At 42.2% G+C, this 23,226-nt stretch overlaps 1 protein-coding gene across 3 annotated transcripts; it reads right to left on the reverse strand.

Annotated features, from left to right (window-relative positions):
- Positions 1 to 3,986: 3,986 nt before the first annotated feature.
- ZDHHC3 (zDHHC palmitoyltransferase 3) lies at positions 3,987 to 22,727 on the reverse strand. 3 transcript variants are annotated; one of them, XM_009947950.2, is made up of 6 exons: positions 22,419 to 22,727; positions 19,578 to 19,702; positions 16,241 to 16,337; positions 14,305 to 14,386; positions 12,430 to 12,560; positions 3,987 to 4,281 (listed from the first exon to the last, which is right to left on the reverse strand). In XM_009947950.2, exons 1-6 carry the CDS (start codon positions 22,722 to 22,724, stop codon positions 4,039 to 4,041), a joined length of 984 nt encoding a protein of 327 aa, XP_009946252.1. In that variant the 5' UTR covers positions 22,725 to 22,727; the 3' UTR covers positions 3,987 to 4,038. The 3 variants fall into 3 exon arrangements, with proteins under 3 accessions (XP_009946252.1, XP_086323766.1, XP_009946253.1); XM_086467640.1 differs by lacking the exon at positions 3,987 to 4,281 and adding an exon at positions 8,118 to 9,248; XM_009947951.2 differs by lacking the exon at positions 3,987 to 4,281 and adding an exon at positions 9,207 to 9,756.
- Between the last annotated feature and the right edge of the window lie 499 nt (positions 22,728 to 23,226).

The following is a 23,226-nucleotide window of genomic DNA, read 5'->3' on the forward strand; positions in this document are numbered from 1 at the left end:
AATAAAGATTGTTAAAACCAGCTGTGGGACTGGGTTGTATGACATCACTGGGTTGGGATGGCTCTGAGCCCACACGTGGATGCGCCCACCTGAGCCCGGGGCTCGGAGCTTGTGAAGGTGCCAGCTTCAGCCGGCAGTGCTGTGAGCCTGGGGGTGTTCTGCAGCCACTTGGCTGCCGGGCCCAGCAGTGCTGCGGTCCTACATGGGAGGCCACCCAGGGACCTCACTGCACCACAGGCTGCTGCACAGCTCAAGAAATGGTAGCCACATCAAAGGGGACGCAGCTGTGCACAGCTGGAGCCCGCTCCTGCGCTGCACGCCCCAGCACCTCCTGAGCCCGCCAGCACCAAGGGATAGCTCTGCCCCACGGCATCGCCGCAACACGGCCAGCAGCAGTCAGGCACTGGGGTTTCCAGCATTTCCATGAGGAGCCACACAGCAGTGTAGGGGCCTATTTGTTTGGTTACTTAAAAGCCCAATGCTCGAGCATTAGGGCTGTAGAGTGGGAAAAAGAAACAGTGACTACCCTCGCTTACGTGCCAGCCCATAAAAAGGGAGGAGGTTTCTTGGTTTTGATCACTCCCTTGTGTTTCAAAGACTTGGGGAACCCCCGGAGGAGCACCCCGGTGGCGGTGGCTGTTTGGTGGCTGTTTGGTCACAAAAGGCGGTCAGGCTGCCCCGGCCCCCTCCCCCACGGCAGCTCTGGGTCCCTGCATGCCACCTCCTGTGGTGGCACGGCAGTGAGCGGGAGCCCCTCTCTGCAGGCAGAGCAGGTGCAGGGTCTGTGTGCATGGTGCCCGCGGGGAAGGGAGGAGTAGGTGGTCCTTGGCAGATGAAGTACTAGTTCTTTAGTGAGTACAATGGCAACCAGAGGCATAAAAAGTTGTTACAAACCACAAAACATATATATTCTTTCAAGAGATGTAAATTCTTTACTTGCATACAAAACCTGCTGTAGAAGATACCAGAAAAGAAGTACAAGGACGCTTTTCCACATGCCCCTGCATTTGTGGCACCACAAGCAGGCTCTCAAGGAAAGCCTTCCCTGGGGCCCAGCTAGCTGGCCGGGACCATAGCAGCACAGCCTGAAGATGAAGACACGATTTAACAAGGTGCAAGGAGTGTATGAAGGGAAGGGAAGGAAACGGTGTGTTTGGTTTCCATTTCGTGAATATCACATTAGGTCTCAAACTACCACATAGTCATTAAAGAAGGAGCTTTATACTAGAGCTGTGGATAAAACAGATTTTTTCCAACTCTTGGAGATTTTGCAACTTCTGACAGTTGCCACACTATACCAAGCCAGAGAGGAGATACGCCGAGGGGTACTGGGACTTCGTGGGGGAGAGGAAGAAGTGGAGGTCAAGGGCGACCAACAGCCAAGAGACACCAGAAGAACTGATTAGCTGGATGTAGGAAGTCACCTTGCCAGGTCTTGGAGGGCACCAGAGCTGAGGCTGGGCTGGCTGCCCACGGCTCTGCGTAAGGCACAGGGACATGTCCCCATCTCTCACTCAGACTGTTACTGTGCTGTGGGAGGAGGGGGGATGGCTCTTCTGGCTCTCACTCTCTTCTTCACATGGCTTTCCCACTTCAGATATTAAAAAAAAAAAAACCCAAAACAAACCCAGAAATGCCAGCACCTGAGGAACAAGACGGGAAGTGGGAAACAGAAGCGAAGGATGCCTGTTGCCATGAGGAGGTGAACCAGGCTTGAGAGCACAGGAAGAAATACGCTGCCTCCATCTGTGCCTACCTGAAGCCACAGAAGTGGGGTCTGCATACGGAGCATCATCACCAAAACCCAGCGCAAGGGAGTCTCTCCCAAGCCAATCTCCCTATGCGCCTGCCTCAAGCTGACTTTCAGCCATTAACTAGTTTTTTTCACCACAGGACCCTGTAGCACCATTCCTACTGCAGACAGGGCATGGAGGCAGGGATGTTAACTAGATGTAGAGGCCGAGCAGCAAGCCAAAATTAGAAAACACGAGCTAAAAAGGGCACTCTTACTTTTCCTCCTTCAACATCCCTAGGGCTCCCTATAGCAAATTCCTTATAGATCTGCCTATGTCCCTGACGTCCCTTTCCTGTGGGATGCAGACAGAGAAGAATGTAGGCTGGCGCAGAAGTAGGAGAGCTTCTTCCCTCACTATCACATTGCTGCACAGGGCAAAGACATTCAAGACCTCATGAATAAATGACAGGAGAGAACACCTCCATTCCCCCCAAATGCAGGATGCTTCCCTTTACCTGAAAGATTTGCATCGATACACAGTTCCTAATGATTTTTTCTAAAATTATTTTTCACCAACAAAGAGCAGACATCCAGAGGGGACAGTGGATGGGACGACTGTTTGGAAATAACCCCCAGGTTTTAGTCAAGCTGTGCTCCTAACAGTCATGGCACTCTGTTTGTTCCCAGTCCCTTTGCCAGAAAAAGGCACTGCTGTAGCAGAAGACCAGTCCAGAAGAGAATCTCATCTCTCCACAGTAGCCTTTAATGTCACACCATTAATACATATTAAGATGATTATTTGGGGGAAAAAAAAATCTCGCACAATTCCATTTGGTATTGCTTCTGTAAATAATAAAAACGTCATATGGGTCTTTCACAATACCATGCTTTCATCCTCGAAACTCCCTTCTCTTACTTCTGAGAGGAAGCAACTATCTTTGGTCTGCAAGATAAAGTCAAGCATGTCCTATGGGAGGAAAACCAGAAGCCTATCCCTAATATCCTGCAAAATATACTGACAATTAAGCTAAGGGAGATGACAGGAACTACAAAAAAGCAATTGAAAACCAGTCTGAATTAAAACTACACTGACATCCAGAGCATGCCAAGTGTTTGTAGCATATTTGATGCAGCAGCTAGCATTACCTCTGCGTGATTTCGCTGCAACTATTGCCACCTGCAATGACGCATTCCTTGAGCGATGCGTGCTGCTTCTACAGGTTCACCAATGTTCACCAGGAGCTAGCTGCAAAATTAGTGTAAGGAAACCCTGCATAATGGCAAGTACTAATAGGACAGTGTTAAACCCCAGCAAGATTGAGAGACAATATTCATTCTCAACTAACTCTAGCTATCAAGAAAAGAAAAACCAAAGAGACATCTAAATTATACAAGCCAAATAGAAAGAGCCAGTACCTCCATCAGCAGGGTGTTCATGTTTACCTCTCCTCTGACCACAGAAATAGCCCCGGTGCCTGGCCTAGACCAGCTGCCTGCTTTCTGGGCTGCAGCGTTTGGCCAGGCAGCTCCCGCTCCACACATCCCACGTGCTAATGAACCGCAGCCCCAAGGCGAAAGCTTCCCCCCACCAGCAGTTTGACAACCTGGCCAATATTTGCCTGCTCTCAGCTGCGCCGGCCACGGACAAACTCTCCTGCCGGCCCAGCACCACCACCAGCCTGCTGGCTCCAACAGCACTCAGGCAAGCACCACCAGCTTTGGGCAGCCCCATGAATGCAGACGGTTAAAATTTACCCTTGGAGATATTTCAGAGTCCAAAGGAGTTACAGCCAGGGCAAGCTTGCCCATCTGCTGCATCCATAGCCCCATATCCCACCTCTGCTAAGATCTGGGCACCAGCAGCTTTCATAATCGAAGAGGCAGCATCCATGGGATGAGCTAAAAAGGATGCATTTTTCAAGAAAACCTTCAGAGCTGGGCTAATCTGGCCACTGCATGGGGCTTATCATTTAGCCCTCCAAAAGGCTGTAAAGACTAAACACACTCCTTAGGACTGCATGTTTCTGGGAGCTGGGACCAATCTATCTGACAATTATAAACTTTCCTTAAAGGCCAAGTAAGAAAAGCTCAATAAAGCAGTTGATGCAGGTCTGAAAAGGAGCTTATGAATCTCATCACTTCTAAAGCTTTCTCTGGAGATTTGCATTGCTTGTGCTAGTGCTATATCTGGCTTCCAGACACACACTCCTGAATTTTTTAATGCACCAAAAGTATGTTAAAAAACAAACCCTTAAATCTCCAGCAGTAGAAAGCTGCTCCTGACATCGTGGAGGATGCTTTGCTTATTCATGTAACACTTGGACGGCAACGTCTCGAGCAAGAAACTGCTCAATTTCTTCTTGGGTCATTATTGCAGACGCAGGAGCTGCTGCCACCATTTCGGCTGGCACTGGGCTCTTGCAGTTCAGGTTCGAAAACGGGTTGAACCAACCCAAGGAGAAGGCACCACCAAAAGCCAGCTTCATTCCTTCCCAGCCACTGATCTTCTCCCAGGTGGGCTTCTGATTTTTAAGACGCTCAATACCCTGCAAGAAGAGAAGAGTTTTGGGTTGTCTCACATTTACAGCGGCTATTTGGGCACCAACCACTGTAGGACGTGCAGAACTGCCTATCTATACCCAGGATATTATTCAAGTTTTTGTTAACAACAAAGACCAATGTCCTGCGTTACCAAGTTTCATCCCCAAATTTAACAACAAAACCCTAAACCAAGACCAAATTCATGAACAATCTGCATCTCAGTGACTTATTTTGGTATCAGTTGCTATTGATTTTTATGGTAGAGAGATGGCTTCTTAAAAGCCATCCTTTCTGGAAACACGGACCTCTTCTCCTATTGCCTTTTGAATCCCTCCAAGGAGTAACAAAATCAGAATTTAAAATTTCACCTTATTTTGGCATTTTTACAATAGTTCAGATACAGGCAAAACACTGCAACTTTTTCCAGTGATCAGGAATTTACCACATCTAGGTTTGTCACTAGAAGCTGACATAAGAACAAGTTTACTCTGTGTCAATTAAGATCAAATACTTAAGAACATGATTTCCATTTAACAAATTGTCAAAGACAAATTGCAATGCATGCCTGACACCCGCTGGGAGGTGAGGAAGTCTGTACAGGTGGAAGTGGAGGCTTCAAAATGGGACCAGAGCCTCAGTCAGTCAATATTCTGATTACTTCTCCCTCTAAGAACATCACTCTTAGTAAAACAAATATTTTGATTGTATTTAAATAACAGATCCATCAAATTTGGGGAGCAACGGGTTTTTTTGTTAGTCTGCTCCATGTAGAAATAAGGAAGTAAGAAATTATTTTATTTTTAGGGCTACCACTATGTGAAATAGGGCACCATTTTTTATGCCCATCTTCTGTATCATGTAAGAGAGGGGTCAGATCTACAGCTGCGTATGACATACTCATGATGATATAAAGTGACCACACAGAAACTCTGTTCTTAGAGAAGCAAGAATACTGGATCCAAGTTTTGAGACACTCAAGGAAAGGAAAAATGAGCAAATTCAGTCAAAGCCATTTAAAAGAGCAGTTTTAGAAGAGCTAGATGAAAAATTCACGTTCTAATTCTGCAGATTTTCCCTAACCACCCACAAAACATTTCAAAGCTTTGCAGGGCGGGAAATGAACACACACAACAGCTCAGCAGGACCACAGCTGCCCTCACAGCAAGCCTTATAACTAACACAACATTTTAATACAGCAGCAGCTTGGTTTTGCAATAACATTGAGTCAGCACGAGCAGGCCCGAGAGAAAACACACCACAAACCGAAGAATTACATGCAAAGCTTTTGTGAGCTTCATTCACACTGTTTCTCATGCCAACTTAAGACAAATCCAGCAGTGAATCTGCAGAAAGAAATGACACAATACCAAAACTCAAGCTTTAGGGTTGCAATTTTAGGAAAATTCAAGGCCTGAAGGACAAACGTGCATCTTGCAGTGCTAAGCACAGGCACACGTCCCATTGCTCTGCTCCCAAGCTTGCAAATGTGAAGTTTCAGCTGTTCCAGGGAAAATCTCTGGCAGCCTCTGGCCCTTGGGATGTGACATTCTGTGCTGCTGTGGCCAATGCCTGTCCTTACCTCCCTGCTGGGCAACTGGGAGAGAAGCAGTGCTCATACACAGCAGAGCAGAGCCTTGTCAAAGCATTTGAGCAGTACCATGCACTTTTCCTCCAGAACACTCTGGTTCCAGTGCCCTGCAGCTGTGCAACCAGGAGGCAGATGCTTTTGCAGCTTAAAGCAGAAGACCACCTTTGGTTGTTGGCTGTTCCTTAGCAAACTGCAGAGGTTTCTAATGTGTTAGTAACAAACCAGCACTGTGACTGCAGCATTTATTGCGCGAGTATCCAGAGAGAGGGAAAACAAGTAGCACGAGGCAGAAGGAGGAAGAGACACCGAGCATTTAAACCCTTCCCCGGCAGCACAAGCTTTAACCCTGCCCTCAGTCACATGTGTAATCTGTTTCGATTGATTCTGCCATCTAGACCAGGATAGTCTTCTGGGTAGCAACCCCTCTCTTCCCTTCCCCCAAAACCAACCTTCACCTGCTCTGAACAGTATCTGCTAACCGAGGCGATAAGCAAGTCCAGGCTGAGCTTGTACTAGCGCCAGATTAGGGAACAGCTTATCAGAGCAGGCAGGGGCATACTTTCTCTTTCCCAGCCTGACCTCGCTAATCCCTTCAGGACATGTATTGAAAATGAGCAGAAGTTTAAAAATTGTATCTTGGTCTAATTTTGGCTGCCTGCCCCCCAGTCAGTTTGGTGTGAGGTTTTTCCTTAAAAAAAATTTAAGGGGGATGGAAGGAATGCACAACTTTTGAAGACATTTCATTACTGTTCCATTAAACTTTTTTTTTTTTCACATTTATTTACCCAAAAACTCTCACCATTATTTTAGAAAGTGAAAATTTTGTTTCAAATGTAACCAACACCTGTTTCTCCCTCCTATCATGCACCTATTTAGCTTTAAATAAATTAAAAAAAATAATCCGCCACTATTCCAAAATACATAATTTTGAACAAATACTGAAAAGAGAAGGCATGCATAGAGAAATACAGAATGCTGATTTATATTTTTCCTTTGTTTGCCATTTATTTAATGAGCCCATGGGAGTCATGATCCAAAAAGAAGCACCCCGCCTCTGATCGAGTTTCTCCTTCAATTTCTCTTGGCCACGCCAAAACAGAACTAGCACCTGAAATCAGGTAGTCCTGCCCGAGAAAATATTTTCCATAAGCAAATTGGTAAATCTGCCTTTCTATGTTAATACTGACTCATGTTTAGTATCATTCAAATTGCATCCAACTGCACCAACAAGCCACACAATGCAGGTCAAACTGAGGACCTCCTATTACTGAGGCACACCATGACAGGTACTGACGGACATTTCTGCAAGCTGTGATGATGCCTCACTTAAAACAAAAACAGTTTGACTAAAGATATCAACACTACATAATGCTGCTTAACAATTTGCATTTGTTTGAAACAAAGAGTAATTACACATTCTTTCACAATGGTCAAAAGGCCAGAACAACGTAACCAATCTTGCTCCAAAACGCATAGTGAATAAAGGTAATTAAAATAAACCAAAACTGGAATGTACATCAGTAGAATTTCTAAACAAAACAATTTTTAAAGCAATGAACTGCAAAGAGAGATGCATTCATTTGTTAATTGCGCGCGTGACTAAAGCCTCTCCCCTCAATACATCTGACTTTGCGTCAAGACAGCTTTAGGGCTGGACTCTCTACCAATTCAAGTTACCACCTGCACATGTCTCACCAGCTGAACTGATCCTGGCCGAAGATCCAGCCCTTAACTTTTAAGCTGGGATCGTTCTCCGAGAAACACCATCTCTTGCTAAAATCAGAGTTACATACTTATTTACAATAGGTTTCCACTATCAGCAGTATCAGCACTATAAAAACAAAACCTAATCTTTTCCTGAACTTTTCTTCATTAAGGAAATGTGTATGCAAAGGCCATGTTTCCTTCACAGAATCTTCCCACCGAGGCAGAAGTGCAGCCTGGGGCTCCCTCCGTGCAGTCCTGCAGCAGGGATCACACCGTACTCCTGATGACCCAACCCTGAGCAAGCAGGATTGCAGAAATGACTCACTTACACGGCAAAGCAGTTACTAACAGCCTCTTCTGATTAACTCATTTTTAAACTTAACCGTGGAACACTTGGTTAATTAATCTTTATATGCTTCTGCCTGCTTGCGTACAGAAGTGAAAGTTCAGAAAACCATTACAGATTTTTTTTTTCCCCAACATTTGAAGTGAAGAAAGAAAGAACAGCAAACAAGTTTTTGGAAAAGTTTTATTGCATTTGTTTTCCATATGGAAGCATTGACAGATTGAAAAGATGCAGCATTCACATTACTTCCAAAATGACACATCCATTAAATTTCTCGTTCCCTGATTTCCCTCCCTTTCCCCCATGGCTTTCAAGCAGTCTAAACAGGTCATTTTCAAAAAAAAAAATACCATTTTTTATTTCAAACCAAGGAAAGAAAAGATTCCTTGGAAGTCATGGACACAGCTGATTTATATTTTTCCTTTGTTTGCCATTTATTTAATGAGCCCATGGGAGTCATGATTCAAAAATATAATAAAATTCCTGCCCGAACACAAGATGTCAGTTGTAGTTATGAATGGTTTAGCTCTACCCGTTTTTGGAATGCCTTCTGTCCCTCCCACTTTCAACACCACACAGTTCGTAACAGTATGCATGCTCCTTACCATAAATATTTTGCAATTTAAAACACTTACACATACATGTGTGTGTGTTTACACACATACACACGTACGCATAAGTCAGAAAAGATTTACAAACGCTAAACCAGGGCAATGCTAAGAATATAGAATCAATCACCCTGGTACAACACCTACACATCCTGTCAGTATTAGTCTTTATAGTAATCTGGGCATTCATGTCAGTTTTTCACGTTAACACTGTTTAGCAGGCATTGCTCTAACAACTCATTTACCAAGACAAACACACACAAACAAGATGATTTTGCTATTCTAAACACTTGAAAATTAGATTTATTTCTTTCCTGCAAGTGTAAGGCATTTAATAATCCAAAGAGTCCTCTAAATCTGCCACAGTTATCCTAACAGGGCAACAGCTTCCTGCACACAAGGGAGGGAACAGACAAAATAATGCCAGAAAGATGGAATCAGCTCTATGGCTGGAAGGAAAAAGGAGGGTGGGGTGGGAATTGGTGTTGGCAACGTTTGTTTTAAGTACTTTAACTGTATGCGATCACCAGGTCAACTGGCTCTTTTGCTGTGCTGTGTTCTTGTCTTGCCCCTTTTGGTAAGTGAAGTGTCTGCTTCCTCGTTCAAGTCCACTTATGAAAGAGCAATGTGCTCCTTTGAGAAGTCCAAAGGTGTCTGTGTAGGGCTGTTGGCACTCATATGTCTTCCACAGAGCTCATCACAGTCAGGAGACAGCATGAAAGTCTACTCAGAAGAGGTGGGTCACAACAGAGAAAGAGGATCCCCTTCACATTAGTTACGCCATACAGAAAGCAGAGAGAAACAAAGGCCAGTAAAGTTAACATGATAAAAAAGAAAAATCAAAAAGAAAGAAAGGAAAAAAAAAAAAAAGCAGCAGCAGCAGTTTCAGCCAGAGATATAGAATGATCTAAAATTGTGGAATAGAGGGCTTTTTTTTCTCTGCAATTATCAGCCATTTAATAGACATAAAAAAAAGTTCGTTTTGCTTTTTGTTTTAAACATTCATGGAAAATTTGTAACAGTAGTGCTGTAATATGTTTTTATTTTAGTGGAAATGCTGGTCAAGAATTCCTCAGACCACATACTGGTACGGGTCTGCTTTTCCTTGGTCTGGTGTTGCGAATGGGCTAAGCCATGCTATAGAGAACGGATGGCCAAATACTGCTTTCATGTTCATCCATTTTGTTTTTTTAGCCCATCTTCTCTCTTCCTTTTTCAACTGTTCTATTCCCTGAAAACAGAAATATCACATTTTCAGTCAAACAGATTTGTAGTTCTGGATTTGGGGAAAGGTCTACTCTCAGTTACCCCTTATCCAAATGATGGAGTAAGAAAATAAAAGTGCATCTATACTGCCTTTCCTTTTCCTCTTATTGTTTTGTATTAAAAAATATTAAAGAGAGAAAGTATTCCTTGGAAATAGAACTACTTCTGTTTTGTTCAGGCCTAGGTATTTCATAAGCCTTTTAAGACCTGCCATCCAATTGCCTCTGATGTCAATTAAAAAAAACCCCACCAGCTAGAACCAAACAAAAAGTATATACTTTAATGGCTGAAAGCATTATGTGCTAACCAGATGGAAAAGTTTTGAGGAAACCATTATAAGCTTGCAGACAAAAAAAAAAAAAAAAAAAAAAACCAACCCACAAACCCAAAGATAATCTCTATAATGCTCCCAGGTTCACCAAGCAAGTTCAGGAAGTGCCCATGGCTCAGAGTAGCCGAGTCTAGCTGGTGCCTCTTCACATTTCATTAGAATCACTGCTAAAACATGCACAGGCTGACAGCAGGAGAAAGGGTTAAATAAGATACCAATTCGAGAGAAATCATTGGCATTGTTTAGTAATGGTTAGAGGCGGAATAAGACTAAGCCACCAAGCAATCAGCTGAAACATTCACTAGTCAACCATTAAAAAAAAATTAATAAAAAAAGATTATCTGTATTGTGTCTAAAACCCACAAAGTGAATTTGGTCTTTCAGGAAAGCTATGCCTGGCTGCCACAGAAGCAAAATGAACAAGCGCAGTCACTGGAGAACATTACTCTTCCACGGGTAGCAGCAGCAGGCAGATCATTCTGTTCTTTTAACTTCAGATCTTTTGCAAGGTAAGCCTCTCCTGACCTACATGTCTCTCCCATGCTACAGATTAATGCACTGTAATACATCTGTGTGCCTCAAATTACTGATTCTTGGAGCTCTGGAGAACACAACATGGGTCAACTCCAAGACTCACGCTGACTCCTGGTAAATGTCACTCTAGAGACAACAGCAAATACTAGGGTTCTGGGTCCCTTCAGGCAGAAAGGAACCATCCCAGTGGGACAGCATTCACGGGATGGGCAACAAGGTCTTCAGTGACTGGAAGAGGAAGATGAGAAAGGGCAAGACACAGCCCTGCCTCTAAAATGTGCAGTAGCACTGCAAGAGACCACACCAGGAAGTATTTCACCTGGAAATATTCCTCTGCTAAAAACAGATTCTTGTCAAAACAGACACAGCTAGATCAATGCTAGCAAATCAATGACTATACCTTCCGCAGAGCAAAATCCTTATTGGTATGTACTAAAAAAGAAAACAAAATTGAATACCCACAACCCAACAGGGGGAGTCCATATTTCATTTTTTATTTTCTGTTGTGGCACTGTTCCTTTAACATCTATGAATTCCCAGAATTTGAGGGGAAGGGAAAAATCAGGGGACTTATTTGGGTGCCCAGCTGTAGGAAGCGGCTTCCAAAAATTGACAGGTTTCAAAGATTAATTTAAATGATGATTTCACAGGCAGCATAGTTAATTTACACGCTTATTGATAAGCTCAAGCTTGATTGGCAGGATCTTGTTGTTCTCGACAATGCTGTACTTCTTCCTGGGGTTCTCCCCAGCAGAAAGAACAGCTTAAGTCTTCCTCTGAACACAGAAGAGCCACAGTATGAACATCAGCCCCTTGCAGAAGCCAAGCATTAAAAAAAATTCTGCAAAAAGACTCAGGAGCCATGAATGGGCTCTTAGAGTCTATAATGCCAGTCATAGCTCTCCAATGGCAGCAAAAATACTTATTCCAGCTTCAACTGGCCATGGGCAAAGAAGTGAAGGTGAAAGAACACTAAAGCAGGCAGGGGAGGAAATAAGAGCTATCACTTTTTTAAGACTCACTTCTCTTTAACCATTCCAGTTAATTCAGATATCTGAGCATGCTTGGTGAAGGCCAGCAGTATTCAGGAGTGTGGGAATATCCCCAGGAGTCACTAGCTCCATCTTTACAGAAGCAGGCAAATGCAGGGATATATGATAGGCTGCTACACTCTACTATGCCATCTTTGAGTTGGGGATGACATGGTGCCTTTGCGGCAGACTGTACCCAGCAGGTTTCCATGAGCCTACTCTAATCTCTTTTCTTTTTCCCTCTGGAAAGAGTTTTTGAACTGTTTAACAAGCAGGTAAAACTGGAAATCTTCTAGACTAAAAGAAGTGTCCGCATGTGTGTCTGTGTGTCCCTCCCCCACCTACTCATCTTGGCTCTCCAGCACATAAAGCTCTAAATAATGACACTGGGGGAGACATTGCTGAATTTCAGACAATACCAATGTAAAAGCATTTAATTAAAGGAAAAAGGTCCTCAAATCTGCAGGGACAAATACTCTCCACAGAGTAATCCCAGTACCAATGCCTACCTTATCAGAGGTACTGTCAACACAGCATCCCTGCCGATACATAGGTGTACACTACCTCTCTCAGTAACCTTCAGAGAGTACAATCCAGTGCTGCGTTTATTACATTGGATCTTTTCTCAAAGGGTACACACATACATGAACTCCCCATGCAACGAGGTAAAACCCTGTAGTCCTTCATTGCTTCTACAAATGGCAAGAGACAGGGTAAAGGAGAGAGTGTGTGAGACACCCACCGTTTCGTCAGTGCAGATAGAGTGCACCTGGGTCCCAAACATAACTGAGGTGAAGATGAGAAATAGGAGAGCCTCGAAACACAAAAGGATGAGAAGAATCACTGTAGTTGGCGGAGAGAAGGAACTGCATTCTGTGAAGACAAAACAACTGAGTTGGAAGGGGAGTGACCAAGTAATGCAGCAGCAAAACACCTGCTAAGCCAAGAGTTTTCCATACTCAAACTGTCAAAACAAATTATGTGATCACCATGCTCAAAAAGATGCACAGGGAAGCTCTGACATTCTTGAGAATATTCAACAATGAAATGATCGCTCCTCCAACTTTTAAAAAAAGGCAAAACAAACAAAAAAAAACCCTGCAACACTTCAAGAACGCAACTTTCTTTTCCACTTAGGTATTTCCCCAGCACTATGTAGGACTCCACTACTCTATTTCACCCGTAGCTTCTCTCTTAAACCTTAATCTTAATGGATTTTCCACAGTGATAAAGCCCATTAGAAATCTCAAGTTGATGGTCAGGACGTAAGGATAATTATTTCTGTAGCACCAACATAAAACCAGAGTATGCTTCTTTTCATAACTGCTCTAAGACATAACCTGAAAAAGGGCAGATTAATCCAAATTCTTATTTTTCCTCATACTCTATAGTACAAACTGAAGCAAGAGCCAAAAAAAAAAAAAAAATCTGAGAAGGTAACTATAGAAAAGGAGCAGAAGAAAGGAAGAGGAAAGAAAATGTTATAGGGCACAAATCACAGTGTTGAGTTGAGTGTTGTAAATGTCAGAAAATCTCCAAATTTTTCTGAAATCCAAGAAAGGGTATCACTGGCTAACACAACCAGCAAAAATCCAAGGTAGCTGGAACAACAGATCCATCTCTCCTAACAGCTCTGTTCTGCCATCTAAACCTGGGACAGGTGGGAAAGTGTTGTTCCCCCACTCCAACACAGGCTCTGAGAAAGGGGGCAAAGGAAACCCTATTTTTTTGATGTACCCTTCCCCTACGGCCCTAGCCACTGTAGTCAAATCCAGATGTTCTCAACGACAACTGGCAGCTGTTTTACAAAGTTTTGAACTGCAGAACAACCTTGTAAAACTCAGTTCATATATGTAAACGTACCCACCCTCTGCAGTATTATAAACTAAACCCGGTCATTATACTGAATGACACAACTGAAATTCCAAGAAAAATTAAGCTAAATGCTCTCACAAAAAAAATCCACAAGCAGCACACATCTGCACACACATGCTTTGACAGCTTGCTATTTGACTCAGCATTATCCAGAGGATTTCCTATATGTTTTTAAAAACACATCTCAGCTGGCTTTGTGAAAATTTACTCACTGGCTGCTCCACAGCAAGGGCTGGGGTTTTTTTTCTTTGTTTGGGTTAGGGTTTTTTTTTGTGGAAAGGAATTGTTTGTTCTTGTGAGGGTGGATTTTTGGATCTGAGTTAGCATGTTTTCCTGGCAGTCTCGCAAGAATGATTCACATTACCCTTTTAAAAGGAGCATACACACTCTTCTTATCTTGTTGGCATTCAGGAAATTAGTGCTGTGTTCATGTCAACAGTAGATTACTGCACACATACTATCTAGCTGTCTTAACATCTCAGCTTCTCCCTAGGCAGTATCAGGCTTCAGTTGAAACAGGACTTTTCAGGACAGAGATCCCAGCAGGTCAGAAAGAATTATGAAGTTCCAGGATTGATCATAAAAAAAAAAAAAAAAAAAAATAGAGATGGTATAGCAGAGCCCTCCCAGAGCAGTCTTCTGAAACTAGCATAAAAGGGGTTGCCTTACAAGGAAACTATATTATAAAGTCTTATTCATAGGCTAATCTGGTATTTTAACGAGGTACTTTGTTAGTACTCACTTGTCCAGTCTTCTTCAAAGCAATACAAGAAGTGAAATCCCACCATAATTAGAGCATGCAGGGAAATCAGTGCTATATACATCTGAAAAATAAAGCATATAATACAGGTACCAGGTAAGTTTAAAGACCAAAATGCTAAATCTTCCAAACACTTTAAATAAAGCGAAATGTTAAAGACTGCAAAAAAAACCTAAACCACAAACCACCCCAAAACCCACCAAGCCCTCCCATCCCCCCTAAACAAGCACCCTGAAGCTGGCAAATGCCAAAGCTGCACAGACTCATTCTGGCCTTACTCACAGCTCTTGGCGAATATGAGGGAGACTGCTTAATTCAAAGCCAGCTGGACTCAAAACCCAGCCTCCTGCACCCCAGTGCAGCCTTCCTTACCTCCACTGAGTACAGTGCAACTTTCAGAGAAAAGCAACACTCGGACATCAACGTATCCTGTTGTCAAAGCTTACATCCTTGCTCTTGAGAGCACTATAGTTTCCCAGAGAAACAACAGCTATGTTGTTTTAACCACAAAATGCGCTTTATCTATTTTCCAACATGAGTTTCAGAAAAATGATATGGGTTTTTTCATAGGTATTTTTCCCCGAGGCAGATACTGGAGTGGAAAGTTTCCCTCAAGCTTTAATACTTTCTACTTAATCCTTTTTGTTTCAAACTAGGTCTTGGCTTTGTAACAAAAAGCTTTAAACTACATGCAATGCTACACATACACTACAATTTACCAAAACAGGGCTAAAAAGATGACTCTCCTGAACCTACAGACCCTGACAAAGGTTGGCAGATATTAAAAGTGAGAGTGACTTTGTAAAAAGAAACGTCTATGGAAGCAGTAAAAGATGACAGGAGTATTTTGGTTTTCCTTGCAAGTTGAGTGTGATGCCTTTTTTTCACCTCCTCAGGTCTCAAAAAGAATAACCAAGAACAAAACCAGCAACCGTTATTTTGTTTCTCTCAACTACATTGTGTTCAATATATGCTTGAAAGTAGGTGTCAGTTGTAACAGAAACACAAATCCTTTTGATAGGATCAAAAGGATCCTATCAGCGATCAGCTAGCTCATTCCTCATGGTGAAAAAAACCCTTGCTCAAGTGAAAGAAATAGGATTCATTTTGTTCTGTAACCCCCATCCTAACAAACCACACCATGGAACAGTAAGCTTTTCCATTTAACTGAAAATCTCCCCCTTGTTACTTGGTAATGTGAGAACATTCTTCCTCGAACCTACAGATGTCTCAAAAGATTTATTAATAAAACAGAGCATCACTGAAACTCAGCCTTGTAATGTTCACACTACTCCCACAGGATATTTGCAGTTCACTTTGATGAAACAGATTTCAACCCTTCCAGAAATGTGTAGCACTCCTGTTTTCTTACTCACGATGCCACAGATATAGTACAAGAAGTCAAACACCTCCCTGGTTTTCAAGTACAAAAATAAACCACTTCCAAGTAAAAGGTAGATAATTCTTGCCAAAGGGGATGAAGACTTCCCACTCCTCGCTTAAGATGGGGCAACAGTTCTTATTATATGATCCCACACAGACACTCACACAACTACAACATTTAGGAAGCCTGCATATAGCCTGGGACCCTACCAACCACAATACAGTGTAAAAGGATGGCGAACGCTTCGAAGAACTCAATGCCACAATAAACTACTCTCATTACAAAATAGGTGCTGAACAAATGTCAACACAAACCTCACAAAACCCTGGCAAATACTTCCTGTATGCCTTTTTCCCATCGCTGTGTTGTGTGTGTTCCTAACTAGTGAAACTGAAGTCTGCAACAGTTCCCTGTGAAGAAATTCTGAAACAGGCAAGAGGAGAAAGCCAGTCTTCAGAGCTGCTTCAGAGACAACACACAGCATTTCAGCGCTGCCCACTGGACAACCTCGAACATCACTTGCAAAATACTTACTGTAAACAGTACAAAGTACTTCTGGTTATTCTCTCCTACACAGTTGTTGACCCACGGGCAGTGATGGTCCATTTTCCGAATACATCTCTTGCAAACACTGAAAGAATACAGGTCTTTATTTATAGCACATTTCACTCCAGGAACACGAGATTTCACAGGGGTTTGGGGGACACAGAAATTAAAGGAAAGAATCAGAGGTGAAATTTGAATCTAAATAAATTTACTGGTCACCATATTTATATTTGTGGTTTGCTCACTTGACTGTATCTGTTCAAAATGAAACATATAATACCAAACCATCATTATAAAAAATTAAAGCCAAGTAAGACACCTTAGCATAATATTTACAGCAGTGGTTCTGCCAAAATATGGTTTCAACAATACATTCAGGCAGATGGAACAAATCTGTGATTTAGTTTAGTTTCAACCTATTTGGTCTGTGAAAATGTCCACAGATAAAAACCAAACAAAACCCAGAAAGATATGAAAAGCAGTAATAAAGACATTCTTCAGAGTTGCTAATAACAGACTAAAGTTTATTTACCAACACTACCTGGTGGCAGAACTTGCAAGAAAGAAAATCAAGTAAAGTATTAGAAAAGATTCTTGACATCGAGGTAAGCCACACACTAGCATAAAACAGCTGTGGCAGTCAGTCAGGAAGACAGTACCACAGTATACATTCAAGGTAAAATTAGATGTTAAAGCACTTCACAAAAACAGATTAATAAAATAAAAATTCAAGTTCTTGCCAGCATGCATATTGTGGCTAGAAGACAAATAATTAACAGATTATTACTTTGTTTGAACATCATTCTCTTGCTTAGTCAGTAACTGCTTCAACTCACATAATAAAGGAAGTCTTTTTCTCTGCTGCTTTCCCATGATAGGAGACGAAAGGCAGTCTCCTGATACCACATTGCACAAACAAGCACAGAAATCAAATATGAAAAAACACAAAACCCCAAAACAAACAAACAATAGACCCAGAAAGGAAACAGCCATTCCAGAACAATTCTGGCAGCACTGAAACAGAAAGGGTTGAAGGCTCTGCTATTTTTACTTTTCTTCTTACAACAAAATATATTTTGACCTTAATATAAACAATAAACTTCAACACCCAAATGCTTAAGGGAAACTCAAACAAAACCATAAACACGTTCTTATGAGCACATATGAATAAATAATAGAAAACCTCTCCATCAGAACAGCCTTGCACTCCCTCCATGTGGTGGGAGGGGGTAATCCCCAAGGACACATGCCATGCCTGAAAAACAAATGAATTGCTAAAGCCCTGATCCTAAATGAAAGGTTGGTCAGGCAGGCCCCAGCCTCCCCACATGGAGCCAGATGAGGAGTCGCTTCCCTTCAGGAGGCTCAGGTACCCTATTACCTGCCAGCCCCAGGTGCACTGGAAAGTAAGAAAAGCCTCATTTTGCTAGAATAACCAGCCTGAAACTATTTGAGCTACACGGGGACTAAAATCAGCTGGCACAGTAAAAACAATTTATCTGCCAGATAACATCATACTTCATATGGTAAGTTTCAATTACTGGTTTAGAAAAAAAAAAAAAAAAAAGGCGGAGGGAAAGGCAGGGCAGGTGGTGTAAAGCAGGAGAATGCCTCCCTGCAGTCCAACTTGCTGCAGGCAGACCTGCACACACTTCCCTTGGGCTCTGAAACAGGTAAGTACCCAAGCAACCCCTTCAATTGCTCCTAGGTCCCAGTTCCCCAGAGGGACAATCTGAAGCAGCCAAGCCTCTATGAAAGGAGATAGCTAAGGCTGAGGGGAGAGGTTTTATTCCATGTATATGTACCAAAAGCAGTTGGATGACAGATAGAACATGAAACTAGCCGATGGAAAAGGAAACACAGAAACTAAGAATGAAACTATAGACAGCATGGATTGCCCCCACACAGACACTATGCCCCCCACTCAATCCAGCTTCCAAACGCTGGCAGGAGTAGTTTGCTGGGCAAGGGGGACTCACAAAATAGCGTGTGAATCAAAAAGCACCCTGGTCCCTCAGGCACTCAGCTAGCAGTATCTCCTGCTGATGCATATGCACAAGCTTGATGCGTGGAAGTCCAAGAAATCCCCCTACCCCATAAAAAAATGTTTGACTGAAGATTCTCAATAGCATCAGTGCTCTGTGGACCAGTTTCCCAAATCTTAAGTGTATAAATAGTTATCTTAAAGCATAGAAAAAAGGACCATAGAGACGAGGTTTTGTGTTTAACCAAAAAGTCTTTTCCATTTATCTACGCTTCAAGTCATCAGCAAGACAGCATTTCAGATGCAAAGTTTCATTCATAATTGAAGAGGTGTCAGAGGGGATTTTACAGTAGCATTAATAAGTGATAGGCATGATCACATTGCTCCTGCTGAAAACCAACTCCTGATTTTGATTAAAAAACAACAAAAACCCCCAACACTTGCAAACTAAAGCTCTGCAAATAAAAATGAAAAATGCAAACAGCAGAACAAGCTTGTTCAGCTCAGTACCACATATTCGCCTCCTCACAAGACCCCTGCACAAATTGCGCAGGAACCCTGATAGGAGCGCTCTCAGTATGGTTTTGGGTAGGTAAGAAAGGAACATCAGTGCAAACTCATTAACTACTTACTGAAAAGCTGGTTCACTTGCTTTAAAAACAGAAAAGAATTTCAGCAAGTAGTTATTTTTTTTTCTCACTGCCTTTAGTACTAAAAAGCTCACTACCAGTCACTCTCTTCAGGGAAGTTTATCCCACCAGAAAACGGACACAACAGATCAGTAAGCATACTGATCTATCACAAAGCACAAACCAAAGTCACAGTACTCAACGAAAATGTGGAAGTCGGAACTCTTAAAAAAACATATACAGTTACCTGAATTTTAGTTTTAACTTAAATATCACTTCTAAATAGAATCAACAGTTAGACAAATGCGTTTGTGAATAAAAAGAAAAATAGAAAGGATACTGAGCTTTTGAAAGACATTACACTTTATGGATTTCTATGCATTCTGGTATATAACACCTCTTTCCAAGTCACATTTACATGAAAATTTATGGAATGCAAATTACAGGTATGGAGTCAAGGCAGCATTCATTTTAAGTGCTTCTCACTTTGTAAGAAGTGGCCCTAGCCTGCTACAGAAGAAAACTTGTCAGAAAAGGCCTGAAACTTTTTCAGAGAAGCTTGAACATGCCTGGCACTATCGGCAACAAAATCCGGATGCTAATATCTCAATTAAACCACTCCGGTCTCAGACTCCAATAGCAATTTAGACCAAGGCACACTGGATAATTCTGGAGGTCTTGATAAAAGAGCAGTCCTCAGAAAAGACTTTACCTGCAGTGATGTGCTCTGTCAGGTTTGATGCTACAACACTTCGGGCACTTGTAAACCACCTGTCCTGGCTTTAGCTGCAAACTCTCGATGAACTCCTTTGTGGCATTACCTTTGGGTACAGCACCCTGCAGAAAAAAAAAAACAACAAACAAACCAGAAGATTAACCTGTGGACATTACGAGTGCTAAGAACAATAGGATGACTTATAACTATGGGAGAGGAGGGAAGAGAAAGAAATAAAGACTTCCCTAAGATCAACAGTTTCAAGAAGAGCAAGAAGATTCAGAAAAGAAATTAAAATGAGGTCCTAATATACAGAACCACATACTTAAAACATCATTTTGATGGGTTTTGGGTTTTTTAAACTTAAGTAAATAATCACTTAAGCAATTAGTCTTTGGTGATCCTGTAGTAAGTAACCTTAAAATATTTAAGAATCCTCATCCCTCTCTTCACATCTATCAACAGATTTATTATGACAGTGTTTCATATCATAACCTGGAAACCGCAGATGTTTTATTCAAGTAGAAGCAGCTACTTGTGAAGTATCACTGGGTACTCTAAGAGTTGCTGGTAAACACCTCATGTATTTATAGCTATGCTTCCACTGTGTATTTGTTATTTAAATTAGGGTTTAATATTTAAACAGTGAACACTAAGAATCCTCCCACCTGAATAAGACTAGGTGAAACGTTCTTAGCTGTACAATTTCCACTTTGAAATATGTGTCTTTAAATGGGTAACGCACTGCTCCTGCAGAAGCCCAAGTTCAAGAGTTTCCAGCCTTTTTAGGGCATGAATTTGCTCAAAAAATCCAAACAAAAAAAAAACCAAAACCAACACAAACCCCCCCACAAACAAGTAAGTCATGAAATGTGTTGTATGAAATCAGTGCTGGTACGCTGACACAAATGCATCTCTGTGGATGTAAAGCTTTTATATCAAAATAAAAACAGGGATGTAGTATTTTAACAGATTTCTGAACACATCTATATAACCTCCTAACAGCAATAAACAGTAGTAATACACATTAATGAGAGAACTGCACATTAAACCAGTACTATAAGGTTCTCTTTGAGCAGTCTTGGGTTTTTCCACTAAAACCTCCCAGCAGGCCTTGACCAATTTAAAAACTACCAATACCAATTTCCACAAAATGCTACAACTCATGTTCTCTCTCTCTAGTATGCAGCAAAGCTCAAAACCTTAGGAATGTTTTTAGCAAGAACTCCCAGGAAGCAGTTCCTGAAAAGCTTGACACACGCTATCAGTTCTGAAGAATTCAGGTTTTCATTTATTTACAGTAAGAATTCTATTTGTTGCCTCAGTAGTGCTTTCTGTTTCATTCCGATCCTAGACATGCCCCGGGTTCTCCATGTCCCAGCAGCTTCCTTCACCCCTTACTCACACTGTCTGCCAGATGTTGCTGCATCCCCTCACTTTATCTTCCCTCCTCCACTTTGTTTAGCAGATTTCCTCATAAAAAAACCCCAACAAAATCCCACTGGCTCTCGCTATCCACAAGCAGAAATCCCACCACACACTAGGAATTAACATATCTCTTCCCAATTACTCTGCACAGAGATCATAGCTGCTTCTCCAACACTGCTTGCCCAGCCTGCTTCAGAATACAGCTTTTGTTTCAGAAGAGTTCCTGCTAACTCTGCAAAATAATTCCAGCGACCTGAAGGTCCCAAGGCATTAAAGCCACACAACACACAATAACTAACAGGAACAACCACCATGCCCTCTAGGATACAAACTACATAAAAAATTGGTGCAACCTTCTATTCCTGAGTCCAATGATCAGAAGTTTCAGAGCCTCAGTTACTGCTTACAGTTCTGCCCAGCAGCAGTAGTGTGCAATTAGTAAGTCTTCACCATAAACTGTGAAATTACCCCAGATCAAGCCATTTCTGCAGTGCTGTGGCTTCTGGGAGAGCTGGAAACTAAGAAAGAAAGATTACACTGAAGTTTTAAGAGCACTCAACAAGGTTTCAGGCAGGAAATGTCATTTGGAAAGAATAATTAGAGTATCGGAAGCACACTGCCATTCCCAACAGCAACAACAACACTCAGGAGGAAGGGGCCAAGAGGAGTCTATGCTTGTTTTTCCTTCCACTGACTACTGCAGATGGGCTTTTGAACTGAATCTACTGTCCAGAGGTTATTAAGCAAAATAAACCATTACAGGCCACTCAGAATAAGCATCACGGTACTCAATTGTATCTTCTCAGTAGCTGAAAGACAAGAAAGCAGCAGACCAGATCTCTCACAAAGCAATGTCTTGTGGAGATATAAAAGAGGGTCTTACAACTCTGATGCTTCCCACTTGCCTAAGAACTGTCAGCTCTTAGCATGCTCACAAGATATTTATTTCAGCATGGTCCAATACACTCAACTAAATGACCAGTATGAGAGACAGTAACACACGTTTTTTTAAACAACACACATTTTGCTCCATTCTGCTGAAGCAATACTTGCCAAGGCAGACAACCAAAACCAGCTTTTCAGCTTTCCTGTTTCTCAAGACATGACAAGCCACAAACACAAGATCTGCCACTAGGGAGAAAACAGCGTCAGAGAGAAACACTCTCCTTCACAGTGCAAAAAGAGGAGCCTGCTCACACAATGGGAATCTAAAGCTGGGTCCTTGACTTTGCATCTGACTTGAGTGGGATGAGAAATTAGCATACTGCATCAGCAGCCTCACTCAGCAGGCTGACACATAAAAGTTATTTAAATCTGCCACTCACTTGGTAACTGAGTTACCCAACATCTAGCAGACAAGAAAAACACCGCCTGTTTCTTTGCGAGACATACAGAGAGAGATATACTTACTGGATCTGTCAGCATAGCACGAAAATGTGAAGCCAAAGCGAGGAAAGCCAAGGTGTTGAACAGTGTGCCATTGATGACACTATAAACATAATCTCTCGACGGAACTAGCATGACAAGAAGGACTACAAAGTCGGCATAGAACACCAGCATCCAGGTAACGACAGCACATGCAATACCACAGCCATCTCGAATAAACCACATTGTTCCCAGGGAAGCGCGGCTAGGAGGTGGAACACACTTCTCTGGCTGGAGGTATTCAGGTTTCCTTTCAATATCTCTGAAGCGGTGGACTGGAGTAATCATCATAGGCTATTATGTCCATACTTGCATCTGAAAGAGAGTCAGAAACAGTCCTCACTGCTTTGCAAGACAGGTAGACCTCCGTTCGTATAAAGGCATGGGGATCACATGGGAAATCCCAAACTGAACAAAGTGAGTTGAAAAGGTGAAAAAGATAAATAAATCAAACACAAAACAATGGCTTTGGAAACCAGACTCTTGCGCTTATCAGAACACTTCTTACTCAGAAGACTCTCTAAGTGCTTTTAAGACTTGCTTAATTACACATTAAATCCACTGGCATGCCACCTCCACCCTCCCCAGAGAGAAGGTAACAAGCATTTTAATGAAGAGAAAGTGATCAGGTAGGTGCTAACAGGAGCTGCCACAGCAGGAACTGAAGCAAGAACTGGACACTGTCATGTAAGGAAAAAAATGAAAGACCAGGCACAGCTGGCAGGGTCTCTTTTTGCTGCCTCAGACCTGGGGAAGGGAAGAGTCTCTCCTACAGATACTGGGAAGCTTAGCA

This window comes from Leptosomus discolor, chromosome 7, assembly GCF_034619465.1.
Source record: "Leptosomus discolor isolate bLepDis1 chromosome 7, bLepDis1.hap2, whole genome shotgun sequence".
In the NCBI taxonomy this organism is placed as follows: domain Eukaryota; kingdom Metazoa; phylum Chordata; class Aves; order Leptosomiformes; family Leptosomidae; genus Leptosomus; species Leptosomus discolor.

Excerpts from the sequence above, each read along its gene's own strand:
- ZDHHC3 (XM_009947950.2), bottom strand. The coding sequence starts at position 22,724 with ATGATGATTACTCCAGTCCACCGCTTCAGAGATATTGAAAGGAAACCT. Across the intron at positions 12,561-14,304 it reads CTTTGAAGAAGACTGGACAA|AATGCAGTTCCTTCTCTCCG; the intron begins GTGAGTACTAAC and ends TTGTCTTCACAG. Across the intron at positions 4,282-12,429 it reads CTATCTGCACTGACGAAACG|GGTATTGAGCGTCTTAAAAA; the intron begins GTGGGTGTCTCA and ends CTCTTCTTGCAG.